Source organism: Aulostomus chinensis, chromosome 17, assembly GCF_037954235.1.
Source record: "Aulostomus chinensis isolate RoL2024-O1b breed Wild chromosome 17, RoL_Achi_v1.0, whole genome shotgun sequence".
NCBI lineage: Eukaryota > Metazoa > Chordata > Actinopteri > Syngnathiformes > Aulostomidae > Aulostomus > Aulostomus chinensis.
Window position 1 is genome coordinate 19,193,329 of NC_141336.1, and position 12,486 is coordinate 19,205,814.

A 12,486-nucleotide genomic window follows, 5' to 3' on the forward strand; every position below is an offset into this window, starting at 1 on the left:
AAATGACCACCGGGGGGCGCCTACAACAGGCATTTTGAAATCTGACACTTTGTGGCTGTAAAAGAAGATGATCAGATCTTTTTCTCATCAAATCAAAAACAGAAGAAATACCACATCCAGTAATAACAGTAATAGTATTTGATCATACTTACAAACTTCTCTGGGCATGGGAAGTCAAACAGCTTTACCATTCCAAAGTCATCGCCTGTGACGACATTAAGGCCCGAGTGGGACACACAGGCACAGGTGACGTCTGCTTTGTCACTGTTCCGGGACCAGATCCCCATGACCTCGTCCCCAAGGACACTGGACACGGACACACAGGAACAATGTTGACCGGAAATTCAAGACTCCTCCTCCTCCAACATCCACAACATGACACAGCAGCTCTCACCTTGTCCAGGTGGCCCAGGTGATCCTGTCAATATGAGACTGCTCAGTGACCTGCTTCCCAGCCGGCACCTCGTACACCAGTCGTTTGTAAGCACCTGTGGATATCTGGTCAAGGCAGTGGGGGGTGGGAGGTGGTGAGAGGTGAACCAGACACACAAGGGTCTTTACGCACGTGTCTGTACCTGGATGTAAGTGCTGTCAGCAGAGAAGTCCATCTGCATGACGAAGCTGGGGATGTCCCTGCAGCAGTTGATGCGGTTCAGCTGGGGGCCCAGCGTCAGGTCGTAGAAGTCCACGGCGCTCTCAGTGGAACCCACCGCCAAGTACCGAGAATTTGGACTGAACCTGTTTAGAGAGACATGGAGTGACCTTCAAGTTCATTTGCTCCCCAGTGTTTGACCCATTTAGGTGAAAAATGTCTCTGTTTTTGATCTAAAACTTGTAATAGATCATATAAATACCATAACATTTAAAAAAACAACATACAAACAAGGACAGCTTTTTTTATCGACTCTCATATTTCAACACGCACCTGAACTGGCCCAATCTTGTTTCCCCAGCTTTTTATTTCAGGAATATCCCCAAACTCAGGTCTGTTGTATCACAAAATGAGCCATAGAAAAGAATTTATCATACTACTTTGACTACTGCAATTCCCTTCTCACCTGCCTGTGCCAGAACACTGTCCCTGAACTGTCGAAAAACTGATGACTCACATCTCACTTATCTTTATGATGGTTTTCCATCCAGTCTGGGATTCATTTTCAGGTTATCATTTTCACCAAGTTCATACATGTGTCAGTATGCCTTGCAATAACTTTGCTCTTGTGATGGAATTTTTGACCTTCCTACACGAAAAAAAAATCATGCTTGACAAAATATAGAACAGGAAAAATACATTAGTCATTCTATGTGTAGTCCAAAATGTCATTTGTCATGAATGTTACACACAGGTTGGTTTATCTTTTGGCCCATTATGAGCCTTAATAACCGAAGGTGAGGGTGCAACCCTGATTGTGTCAGCTGGGACTGCTCATGTCTTTTCACTGTCTTCGCTAATGAGGAAAAAGTGAATGGAAACACACTTGAGGGCAAAAACTGAAAAAGTAGGCCAATACCCTCTTTTGTGCGGGAGTGAGGGAATAAACTTCCTCCATATATCATCTTAAACCAGTTTGAGATCAAACTACTACACAATTCTCACCTAATATCCTGGATAGGGGAGCGCCGATCCCTTTTCTTGCCCCAGATTTTGAGAGAGGCCACCAACAGGATGATGAACTCTCCGTTCTTCATGCCGATGGCCACCATGTCTCCCTCGGGGCTGTAGCTGATGGTGCGCGCCGGGTGGCCCAGGTTCACCTTATTCAGCATCTTCTGTTTCCCCACAAGGCCACGCAACGTCATCAGGTAGTTGATGAGAAATCAACAGTAAACGTTGATAAAATGGTGCTGTAAATCATTTCAAAGAGGCTACAGACCTTTTCTGGGATGTCCCACAGCCGTACAGTACCGTCCTCTGCAGCAGACAGGAACACGTCTCTGGACGGATGCGTGCCCAAACCCCAAATAGGCCCGTCCATGTGTCCATTCACCAAGATGTTGCACGCTGCATTCTTCTCCCCAACTTCTATGATTTCTGCATTCCTGGTTCCCACAAGGATTTTACCCTGAAGCGAGAAATATACATTAAATACAGACAACCTGAGAGGTTGGTCAGGTGATGTAATTTTGGTGTCCTACCTTGCCTCTGCACACAGAGCGAACACAGTCTATGATCTGTCCGGTCTCTAATCGAAAGGCTCGACAGCGTTTCAGCTCCTGATCCCAGAGCTTCAAAGCTCCGCCCTCCTTAGACCTGCAGATGAAAACACAAACCTGATTCACCCCCAAAGATGTAGGCCATTCAAAATCACTGAACATTTTCCTGCTGTAATATTATGCTTTAATTTTTAGTGTGTCTGACACTAGGAAGAATAACGACTGCAGCTGATAAAACTAAGCTAAAGACTATCTTTCAGCAGGATATGAATAAGCCTAGTGTAGGTTTGCGCTGAAGTTAATGTCCATTGCACAAAAAGAGGAAGGCGTATCTAAAGGGATTCAATTCAACATTTATTTACAGCCAAAGAATCAATAAATTTACTGTCAAGATTACGGGAAGATAAGATGTTAACACAATAAATAAGTAAAAAACAAACAAACAAAAAAAACAACATAGATGAGAATGTTAAACTAGAGAAGCCTGACAACATGACTGCACGTTGCAGCTGTAAATAAAACCACGGCTGAATTCCATTTAGTTGCGCCAGGCTTCTGCCGTTGTTGCTGCGAGCTCTCACTGTCTCACTGACATGAGTTATAGACCTGACTCACACACACGCAATCGCTAAATGTCTACTGCGAAAAAGCTATTACCAGTTAAATATATCCAGAGCACCCGTTTGTGTCTCTGCTCTGACTTCTCAAATGTCAGCTGGAAAAAAAAAAAAGAATACATAAATTGTTGCTCATTAGCGCGTTCTATTAAATAAATGGAACCGATGACAGAAGACAGTCATCACTTGTTAGTTAGAAAGCTCTATGTTATCTGTTAAACAGAGGAGAATGTGATATCCAAGTATTCAAATATTGAACCTACTGTGAACAAGAGCAGAGGAGGAAGTGTTATATTTAGCCCGTTATCTCTTTCCAACTCAAATCAAAGCTTTTGTGGGTAACTGAGCGTACAGCTCTATAAAAAAAAAGACATGGATGACATCGGAGGACGAGACCGAGTGTTTGTAGTTGGAGATTTTTTTGCAGTTGACAGCTACGGAGCACCACTAGCTTCAAGCTAAATATACATAGCTGGCTCTTTCTGCACTCTGGAGTCGCACAGAAATGATGCAACAATAAGAGGACATCTTGACGAACTCAAGACAACTATTTGTGAGTACTTGGCAACACCCCTTTTTTTTTTAGGTGATGCATCTCTTTAATCACAAATGTAGCTGATGTTCTCTGTTTTTTTTTGTCAGTACGCTCTTATTTCTTGCAATGACTTTGCTCTTGCGATAGAATTTTTGACCTTCTCACACTAAAAAAAAATAGGCTTGACAAAATGTAGCACAGTAAAAAATACTTCAGGTATTTTATTTTGACTTGAGTGCTGACAGCCCATTTTTTGGATCAGAAATCTGATCTTGTTGTGCAACGAAGATGCAGGAGTGCAGCGCATTTCCTTTCAAAATGAGAAAACTGAGCAGATTCTTTCTTTCATTTAAATACTTTGTTTCCTGCTCTCCCTCCACATGCAACTGCGGCTCATTTTGTGCCCTTTACCTCATTTATTTTTCGATGGGTGACGATAGCTTGCCTCAATATCCTGTAATTTCCCCCCCCCCCCCCAAACAATTTAAAAAAAGGCTTTTGACCCTACAAAGAAACCACACCGTTTAATCCTCCTCCTTTACACATGACATCAGTGTATGATCGAGTGTGCGGGTGTAGCAGAGCAATACTTACGGCCTTTCTTTGCCACCGGTGACAATGAGTCCGTCTCTCAGTGTGGTGTACATGGTGAACACGGGGCCTGTATGAGCTTTGGCCACTATTCTGACTAGAATGTGCTCCTTCCACACACACACATCCCCACTTATGGTACCTGTAAATGTCAAGTTATTCTGAAAAGAAAACAAATCTGCACTAATCTAGTGGCCTAAGAGAGCAGAGCGAACAATGCAACAACAATTCAACAGCACATACAAGCAGAAGGGGGTTCAGATGAACAGATTCAAATCAAACTTTTAAAGATTAAAAAAAAAAACATTGGTTTTAACTCAAAATCAATGAGAAATGCATCCAAAAATAGACTGAAAGTAACATTTCATATTTTTGGTAGACACTTACAGCTCCAAATGCCACAGAGAGCATGGTCTGCATCCGGGCATCCTCAATGGAGCTCAATACACCTTTCTTGCTGAGCAAAGCTCGACCGGCTAACATCCAGAAACGCACATGCTTGATCCCCACGGACACAAAGTGTGTGTCCGAGTCAGGCCGAAACTCTGCCACAAAGATCCTCTGGGTGTGACCGATCCGACTGGCCACTTTGGCACCTGAAAGACAAACAGCAGGGCAGTAAAAAAGTGTGGATCAAGTTTAAGACTGTCTCTAGATATCTCTCCTCAGATGCATTCTCACCTTCCTGCCACTTCCAGATGGTGATGGTGTGTTCAGTGTCCAGGCCAACAGACAGCAGGAGTTTGCCTGTGGCGCTGAAGCTGACGGAACAAACCCCACCTGCGTGGAAGCAGCGCAGCACTGACAGCGTCTGCTTGGTCATGGCATCCCACACATGAATAGATGGAGATGTGGCTGCCGTAGAGGGAAATGAACCCAATTAATCTCCCATAACAGGAACATACTAATTCTTTCCTTGCTTCCATTGTCACTCATGTCAGATATAAAGTCCACTGAATGCATTCAACATAGACTTTTAGACAAATGTGAATAACAAGAGGTAGAAATTCAAACTGAAGAAAACATGTGAATCTAAAAGGGTTACGTTTTTCAGATAATTATGTAATGGAACCTAAATTAAAATATAACTACTTCTAAAACAGCCTGCGTGAGGCCAGGATGTGTACTGCATTACACGGCTACTAGATGGCAGCAACTCATGAGTAAAAAGCACGAGTGCTAATTATAAATCTCTTACCTGACATGTCACCGGTATCACCTAGAAAGAAGGAAAATCAAATTAGCTGACATAAAGGCACATATTTTTTAAAACATTCTGCAGAACACTGTATACTGAAAAAAAGGCTCTATACAGTTAATGAGGTAACTTATTTTACTATTTTTTCCATCCATTTTCTTTTGCTTATCCTGTTAAAGGGTTTCAGGGGGGGGTGGAGCCTATCCCAGCAGTTTTCGGGCGAGAGGCGGGGTTCACCTTTATGATTTATTATTGAAGTTATATGTATACAGGAAGCTTAATAATAAAAGTTTGAGTTAGTATGTGTTTCTCTGGCTCCTTACTTAAATGAAAAATGCAGTATACATGGTGATCCTGTCGCTATTAATGTACTTGGAGGTACGTATGTATGTTAATCCCTCAGCACAGAGCACAACAAACGCTACAGGGAAGGAAAAAACAGGCAGCTGGTGACACAGGAGGTCAACTTCTCACAAACGTACCTACTTGGCCAGTTGCCACCACGTTGGGGAATTTGGGATGTTGGTTGATTGTCAGGCACAGAATGTCATCACTGTGTTCAACGTAGAAACTTTGGCAGGCTGCAGAAAAACACACACAGACACCAAGAATATGGCATGTCAGGAAACAGAACTCAGAACTCAGAACTCTCCTCTAGCCAAACTTACAGGTTGTCAAGTTCAGCACGATGCCAACCGAGGCCGTGTGGTAGATGATGTCCGCCCCCTCGTTCAGGTAGTGCACATTGTTACGGCAGTCATTTCCACGGTAACCAAACACCAGCTCCAACACAAGGTCCTGTGGGAAAGTCAGAAAAAGACCTTCAGAAAGTCAGAGAGGTCGACACCATGACAACCAAGATGTTCAGAGCCGACTGTCAGCTGATGTCATCATTTGATTAGAACATCATCAGAGTCCCCAGAGAGGCTATTTGGAATCATCGTGTTGGATACCAGCACGTGAATGATTCATTGCTCTGACAGAGACAGGTTGGCAGTGTTTACATCATGTGCAACATCTGTACACGTCTCTTATCTTATTGGGTTTAAAATGAGATCACTCCTCTTACGTCAATGGGTCTCTTCTTTTTTCCCACGTTGTTGGTCTGCAGCTTCTCGGGCTGTGGCAGCGCTCTGCTGACAGGCGGTCTGAAACAGAGGAGGGCTGCTTGTCATGCTGCTGATTAAAATCCTGATATTATATGAAAGTATTCCATAAGCAGCTGCACACATACAGATACAAACTGATGCTTTATGTAAAGAAATATGTTTTGTATATTCTTTTTAGGATAAAGTTATTAATGCAGCACAAAACCATTCCTTTAATGAGAGCTCGACAAGAACAGACCTAGAGCTGTCTGACTTTCACACATATCGTGAACAAAGCAGTGATATAGACTGATTCAAATACATCACTTCTATGATCAGGATTTAGTGGTATTCTGGGTGAAAATTAAGAGATTTTTACTCTTTGTTGCCTTCTAGAAACATGTCAATTTTTTTTCGCTTTGCTATCCTTCCCAAAGTCAGACAAGAAGATAGTGTCCTCTCTCTGAGGTGTGTGTGTGTGTGTGTGTGTGTGTGTGTGTGTGTGTGTGTGTGTGTGTGTGTGTGTGTGTGTGTGTGTGTGTGTGTTAGGGAGCTGAGGCAGACAGAGACCAGCTGACCGCTAATTAGCTATGACTGGTAGTGAGTGGTAAGTGTTAACATACCTCAGTAAAAAGTTACCATATACACTTTTCACCGAAATGACCTTTGCCTAAAATTTGTAAAATTAGTACCGTGCATATCACGATGAAAGACTGAAGTAACATTTTAAAAATGCATGCGATCGGAATGTTAAAACCATAGTGGGAACAACTTTCCTGATGAGGTGCAGTGATTTGACACAGCACCAAAAAAACTTCAGCCACTAAACACTGACAACTAGAGGAGCGACTCTTGTTACTAAACATGGCCGACTTTGTATGTCAGGATGAGGAGTATTACTTCTGGAGGACCGAAGGGTTGAAGAGGCTGAGCCAGCAAGTTGGGGGGGGGGGTCTGCTAACACTTACCAACCACTACAATTCATAGCGTAAAGCTAACTAGAAGTCAGCCAGTTTCTGTAGGTCTCAGTTCCATAATTCACACGCAGTGGAAAAGTTGGCATGTTCCTTTAAAATCAGATAAAATAGGATAAGCAGTAATTATGAAACAGTACAGACAACAGTGAATAATGTAATTGGTGTACCTATGAATGATTACGTTTCTTGTTAGCTTAGCGCTAAGAATGGTAGTCATGCCAAGATGTAAAACTATCAAGTCTCATCTGCTGCCTTTATCATAATAAGACATATATGAAGTACCGTTGTGATGAAAGTATAAAGTACCATCATAGTGTGTGACCTGGTGTGTGTTATCTTACCTTGAGCCCCTTCATGGCAGCAGTAATAAAGAGAAAGCAACAATTAGACAAAAGGTTTCTAACAGCCTTCGCTGTTACTCTCGGTTGACACACACTTCAATGCAACATCTCAGCCACTGAGGACAGAGAGGAGAGTCATCAGCGCTATGTTGTAACCATGACGACCAAAATCCAATTCAAGGACAACCTTTGTTTAGAAGATGCTGCATGGACGCCTGTATAGTAGAAAAAAAAAAAAACGATCGAAGAGAGATTGATGTAAGACAGTTCAACAGTGATTCTATAGTATTATATCTACTTCTAGATGGTCTTTGTGGACCCCGGCATCACCTGAATTTATCTAGTGAAGCAAGGAACACAACGACTGCTTTAGAGAAGAATTACCACTTTCAAAATTCAAATTAAGCCCCTTTCTTCTATATTTGAATAACAGTGGCGTGATTCACTAAGAACTGCAGCTGATTGGTGTTCACCGAAGAGATGCGAGATACACACAATTAAATCATTTTTGTCCCCGAAAAGGAAATGTATTTTCTCAGCCAGGACTTATTCAGGTTTCCCACAGAAAATAAAAAAAACTCTGCAATATATTCTTTACATAGCAGAAGAAAAGTTGACTTAATGAACACTAGGAGTCCTCAGAAGTTGGCTAATGTTTGTTCGTGTTCATTGAGGACACTTTAGTTTGTTATAATAATTATTTCAACTGTGTCTTGCGCTTTATCTTGTGTGCATACATGAAACACAAGAGCTTACCTGACCACCCCTTGTCTTCAAATGGAATTAAAGAATGAAGCAGGAGAAGGACAGAATGCAGCCATTACAGGAAAGAAGAGAAGCAGAAAAAGCGGAGTTACTTCAATATGGCTGAGACAGAATTACACACAGGGAAAGAGGGATATTTTGACTGAAGGAGCCAAGTTTGGTTTTATCTTGAGGCCATGTTTTCACCTTCACCAAGGAGGTAATGAGATCGCCAGCATTGATTTGTATGTAAGGAGAATAACTCCAGGAGCTGTGGATATAGTTTGATGGAATTTGGTAGGATGAAAGAACTAAGGTTGAGTCAAATCAATCAGATTGTGGAACTGATCCAGAACCGGCTCTGATGACGTCATATCACCTTGGCGGAAGTATACGCTTCCAAAGTGACCTCTAGTTTGTTCTGTGTCGAGCTGAAATGCCTAAAGCAGTCATCAAAGAATTACCTTTCATCCACCGAGGGCTCCTTCAGCTGCAAGTGGGGTTTGACGCCTGTCATGGGGCGCATGTTGGTGGATAAGGCCTTGATGGTGTAGTTGATCTCATTCTCTCTAGTCACATCACTGTCATAACCTGATGAATGACAGGAGTGGTGCAGATAAGCAATGAGGGACGTTTTACAAATTTGGACTTCATAAGTGTCTTTTCTCTAACCTCCATCATCCTCGCTCTCAATGTCTGACTCCTCACTGTCACACTGTCTGAGTTCCCGGTGGCTCTCTGGCTCATGGGCCCAGATCATGAGGCACGTGTCACTGCCACCGACTGTCACTAAGAGGCTATCTTCATGGCTCCATCGCACATTAGTAACATGTGTGCTGTGGGCCACATAGCGTTTGAACTTTGCATACTTCCCCTGGGCACAAGGAAAAACATTTATTTAACACTTGTGATATAAACACAAAATTAAAATCACATTAGCATAAATGTTAAGCGCTGAGTCAGGAGATGTTAAAACAAGATTATAAAACTAATTATGAATTGTAGCGTACCCTGACTGGGTATCTGAAGAGTTTGACGTAACCCAAGTCATCTCCTGTTGCAAGCACCTTCCTGTCATTACTAAGGCAGGCAGCGGTCACCTCAGTGACCTCACTGATCACAGGCCAGATGCCCTCAACAGACGTCCCCAGGACACACGTCCATGTGCTCCAGTCAATCTTTTCCACCTAAAACAGGAAGGTGAGTGGGTGACAAGATGCAACAGGAACGAGCACAGTCAGATACACAAGGACAACAAAGTTAACAACCCAATGGTAACATAAAAATAGAAATTAAATAGGCCACAGAAACAACATTGATGCCCTCCATAGCTTTAAGTCAAACGGCTTTATCAATACAATATAAACCAGATATCAGGGACAGAAACTCTTGTTCTATCTTGTCAGTGAGGATCCAGTGATCAAAAGCATATCCCTGATAGGAATGGGGGGGCAAGAGGAAGGTGAATGAATCAAGGGGACGTGAGAATGCCTGAGGCTCCAGCGAGCCTCGACCTTGCTGCATCTACTTATCACTGACCCTTATCTTCTTAATACTCCTCCACCGCGCGTCTTATAAGGTTAACGTCGCACCTATCACCACACACCATCCCACTTCCACTGCCAAAATTAGAAAGATACTGTTGAAAAGTGGGCCGTGATAATGCTTCACTGCCGTTCCCTGAGACTCCTCTGATCCCCAGGGGAAAATGTAGGCCAATTTGCTGTAACCACAGCCACCGCGCCTCTTCTCCCTGCTTACCTCCGTAGCTGGGATGGTCTGCCTTTTGCCGCGAGGAGCCTCGAAGAAAAACTGCTCTTTAGCACTTGTGTTGACTTGAAGTAGCTTCCCTGTGAAAGAAAAAACCCAGAGGACCGCAATGTTTAACTAAGAGACATTTAGAATCTATGACTGGTTGACAGTGTATTTAAGGATTTACCTCTCTTGTCCCAGTCCAGATGGGTAATGTAGTTGAGGCATCCTTTACACACTCCCACTCGTTTGCTGCTCATTACATTGTAAATATCCACAAATGTGTCTCCCGATGCTACTGCGAGATACTTTCCAGAACCTGAGCAAAGAAAAGAGAAAGAAAAACTCAGTCACACTTAAACTGTCAGTCACAGAGCCACGCTGGCAACAGGCTGTGCAGTGACAGTCGGTTAGTCAGCCGTTACATTCCTGTGCGCTTCAAGTGTGCTTTAGAGTCAAATGTGTCAATAACTGTCATGAAAATAGAGACATTAGATTAGCTATGAGAATTAAATTGCAGTCACTCTGATGTCTCCAAGAGTTGTTGGAATTCCAATAACAGTCAAAGAAATGCACCCAATACTGACTACAATTGAAGGATTGGTGTTGGCAAGTTTATACACCAGTCTGATACGACACAATTTATCAGCCTTTAAATGGGACCTTGCAGCTCCCCCCGTTTCCAGCCTTATCTCTGGCTAATAGTACATACAGGAAATCAGTTCCTGGTAAAACCCTTCAATAAAAGGTTGGTTTAACTGTCAAACCGGATGATGAAACACTGCTTCTTTCTCTCTATGTTTTGTTCATGTTACACAAAGAGTAAACTATATACAGTTAAGCAAATAATTCTTTTTTTTTTAAGACAGTGGAATTGGATCAGTTCTCTCTATCCGCTGATACAGTATGTAAGTTAAAGTATCAGAATTTTTATCGGAAAGGAAAAAAAATGGCTAAGACTCCGTTTATTATTTCCAAATAAATGCAAAAAGAAGTTAATTGGCAAATGTTAGCAAAAACACAGTAAACATGATCATAAAGGGAGTTCATACGTAAATGATCATTAGCATGTTAGACCTGATAATGTTAGCATGTTGCAAGTGCAGCTTGCAGACATTTAGTGCCAGTTTCAAGTTTGGAGCTTGGATGCAGTCTGAGGAAGAGTCAAAAGATTTCATGTATTTATGCATATGCTGCATTTCATATAACATTCTCTCACTTCTCTCCTTTGCTCCCTTCATTTGTATTCATTTATTTCTTTTGAGGGCACGATTTGAAAAAAAGAAAGAAAAAAAAAACAACCTTTGATGACATACTTTAACCACACCACAATTATTTATTACTCAGCATCATATTGATGGCCTTTTGATTCATGAAAAACAGGATCTGTGTGTGTGGGTGAAAGAGAGTTTAGTAGCTAGCCTTCACTTTGCCCCCCTCATTCCTCTCTTGTGGTCTGTCTGGCCTTATTACAGAGACCAACAATTTGTGTCAAGGCCACAGCAACGTCTTGTCTGACTTAGTGAGATACCTGCCAGATGTCTTTGCAGAAATCAACTAAAACTAAGATGCTTTGAAGGGCAAACCAATTTACTCCACAAACTGGATCTTCAAAGGGAAGTTTTGCACTGTTGGGAAAATATAGTGGTGAACCACAGACCTGGAGAGAATCGGATATCTGAGATGATGTCCTTTCGGTGGTGGAAGGACACCAGGTCCTCCAGGGTATCTGCGTTCACAATGAGAAAGCTGCCGTCGTTCAGACCGACCGCCAAGGCTTTACCATCAGGGGAGAAGCAGCAGCAGCGGCCACCTGTGGAGGGCAATGTGTCTATTAGAGGCCTGAAACTTCCAGTCAGGCTAATTCTAGAATGGCGAGGGGAAGTACACTCATCTGTCGGTGACTCACCTTTCCTGAGCTTCCGTACGGCCAGCATGCAGTGGCTTGGGGAGAGGTCCCATATGCGCAGGGTTTTATCATCACTGACGGTGGCACAGAGGGGGAGGTGGGGATGAGTGGCCAGGCCCCAGACTTCTCCCTCCATGTGACCCTGCAGGTGCACACACAGCAGCAATGAGATGTTATATCCAGTTGGTTGAACCACTAACTGGAAGAGAGGGAGGTTTTAATCCGGTTTAACAATGCAAGCAAATGACTTTTTCTCTTTCAGAAACAAAATACCATCACTGCTGTCCTTACGATCAAGGACAACCCCCGCTCTTATCACCGCTCCCATCAGAATCTGCTTGTATATATTAAAGCATTAAAAAAGACCAATCAATAACACTCAGCCTGCCAACAGACAGGGGAGCCCCGGGGACGCTGCAGGGCCACTTAACTAAATTAACAATCTTGCATTCAACAGCAGCAATTCATTCCTAGTTTATGACCATCTCTTCGGTGAGGCTGTAAAACAGCGTAGAATCACCATTTGATATGCGCATTGCAATTTAACATTTCCATAGGATAACGCATCATAACAGAAGAT

The 12,486-nt window shown here is 42.7% G+C and overlaps 1 protein-coding gene across 2 annotated transcripts in view; it reads right to left on the reverse strand.

Annotated features, from left to right (window-relative positions):
- The window catches only part of eml5 (EMAP like 5), a 39,663-nt gene that overhangs the window by 1,748 nt on the left and 25,429 nt on the right, over positions 1-12,486 (reverse strand). For both annotated transcript variants that reach the window (XM_086182347.1, XM_086182346.1), the window contains 22 exons: positions 11,907-12,048; positions 11,658-11,810; positions 10,185-10,316; positions 10,007-10,095; positions 9,256-9,432; positions 8,918-9,119; positions 8,710-8,836; positions 8,258-8,272; positions 7,502-7,510; positions 6,165-6,243; positions 5,764-5,893; positions 5,578-5,676; positions 5,096-5,116; positions 4,579-4,752; positions 4,285-4,493; positions 3,901-4,058; positions 2,137-2,251; positions 1,875-2,063; positions 1,598-1,770; positions 576-738; positions 395-498; positions 153-306 (listed from right to left, as the gene is read on the reverse strand). In XM_086182347.1, coding sequence (XP_086038473.1) covers positions 153-306; positions 395-498; positions 576-738; positions 1,598-1,770; positions 1,875-2,063; positions 2,137-2,251; positions 3,901-4,058; positions 4,285-4,493; positions 4,579-4,752; positions 5,096-5,116; positions 5,578-5,676; positions 5,764-5,893; positions 6,165-6,243; positions 7,502-7,510; positions 8,258-8,272; positions 8,710-8,836; positions 8,918-9,119; positions 9,256-9,432; positions 10,007-10,095; positions 10,185-10,316; positions 11,658-11,810; positions 11,907-12,048 — 2,814 coding nt within the window. The remainder of the gene's footprint in view (positions 1-152; positions 307-394; positions 499-575; positions 739-1,597; positions 1,771-1,874; positions 2,064-2,136; positions 2,252-3,900; positions 4,059-4,284; positions 4,494-4,578; positions 4,753-5,095; positions 5,117-5,577; positions 5,677-5,763; positions 5,894-6,164; positions 6,244-7,501; positions 7,511-8,257; positions 8,273-8,709; positions 8,837-8,917; positions 9,120-9,255; positions 9,433-10,006; positions 10,096-10,184; positions 10,317-11,657; positions 11,811-11,906; positions 12,049-12,486) is intronic.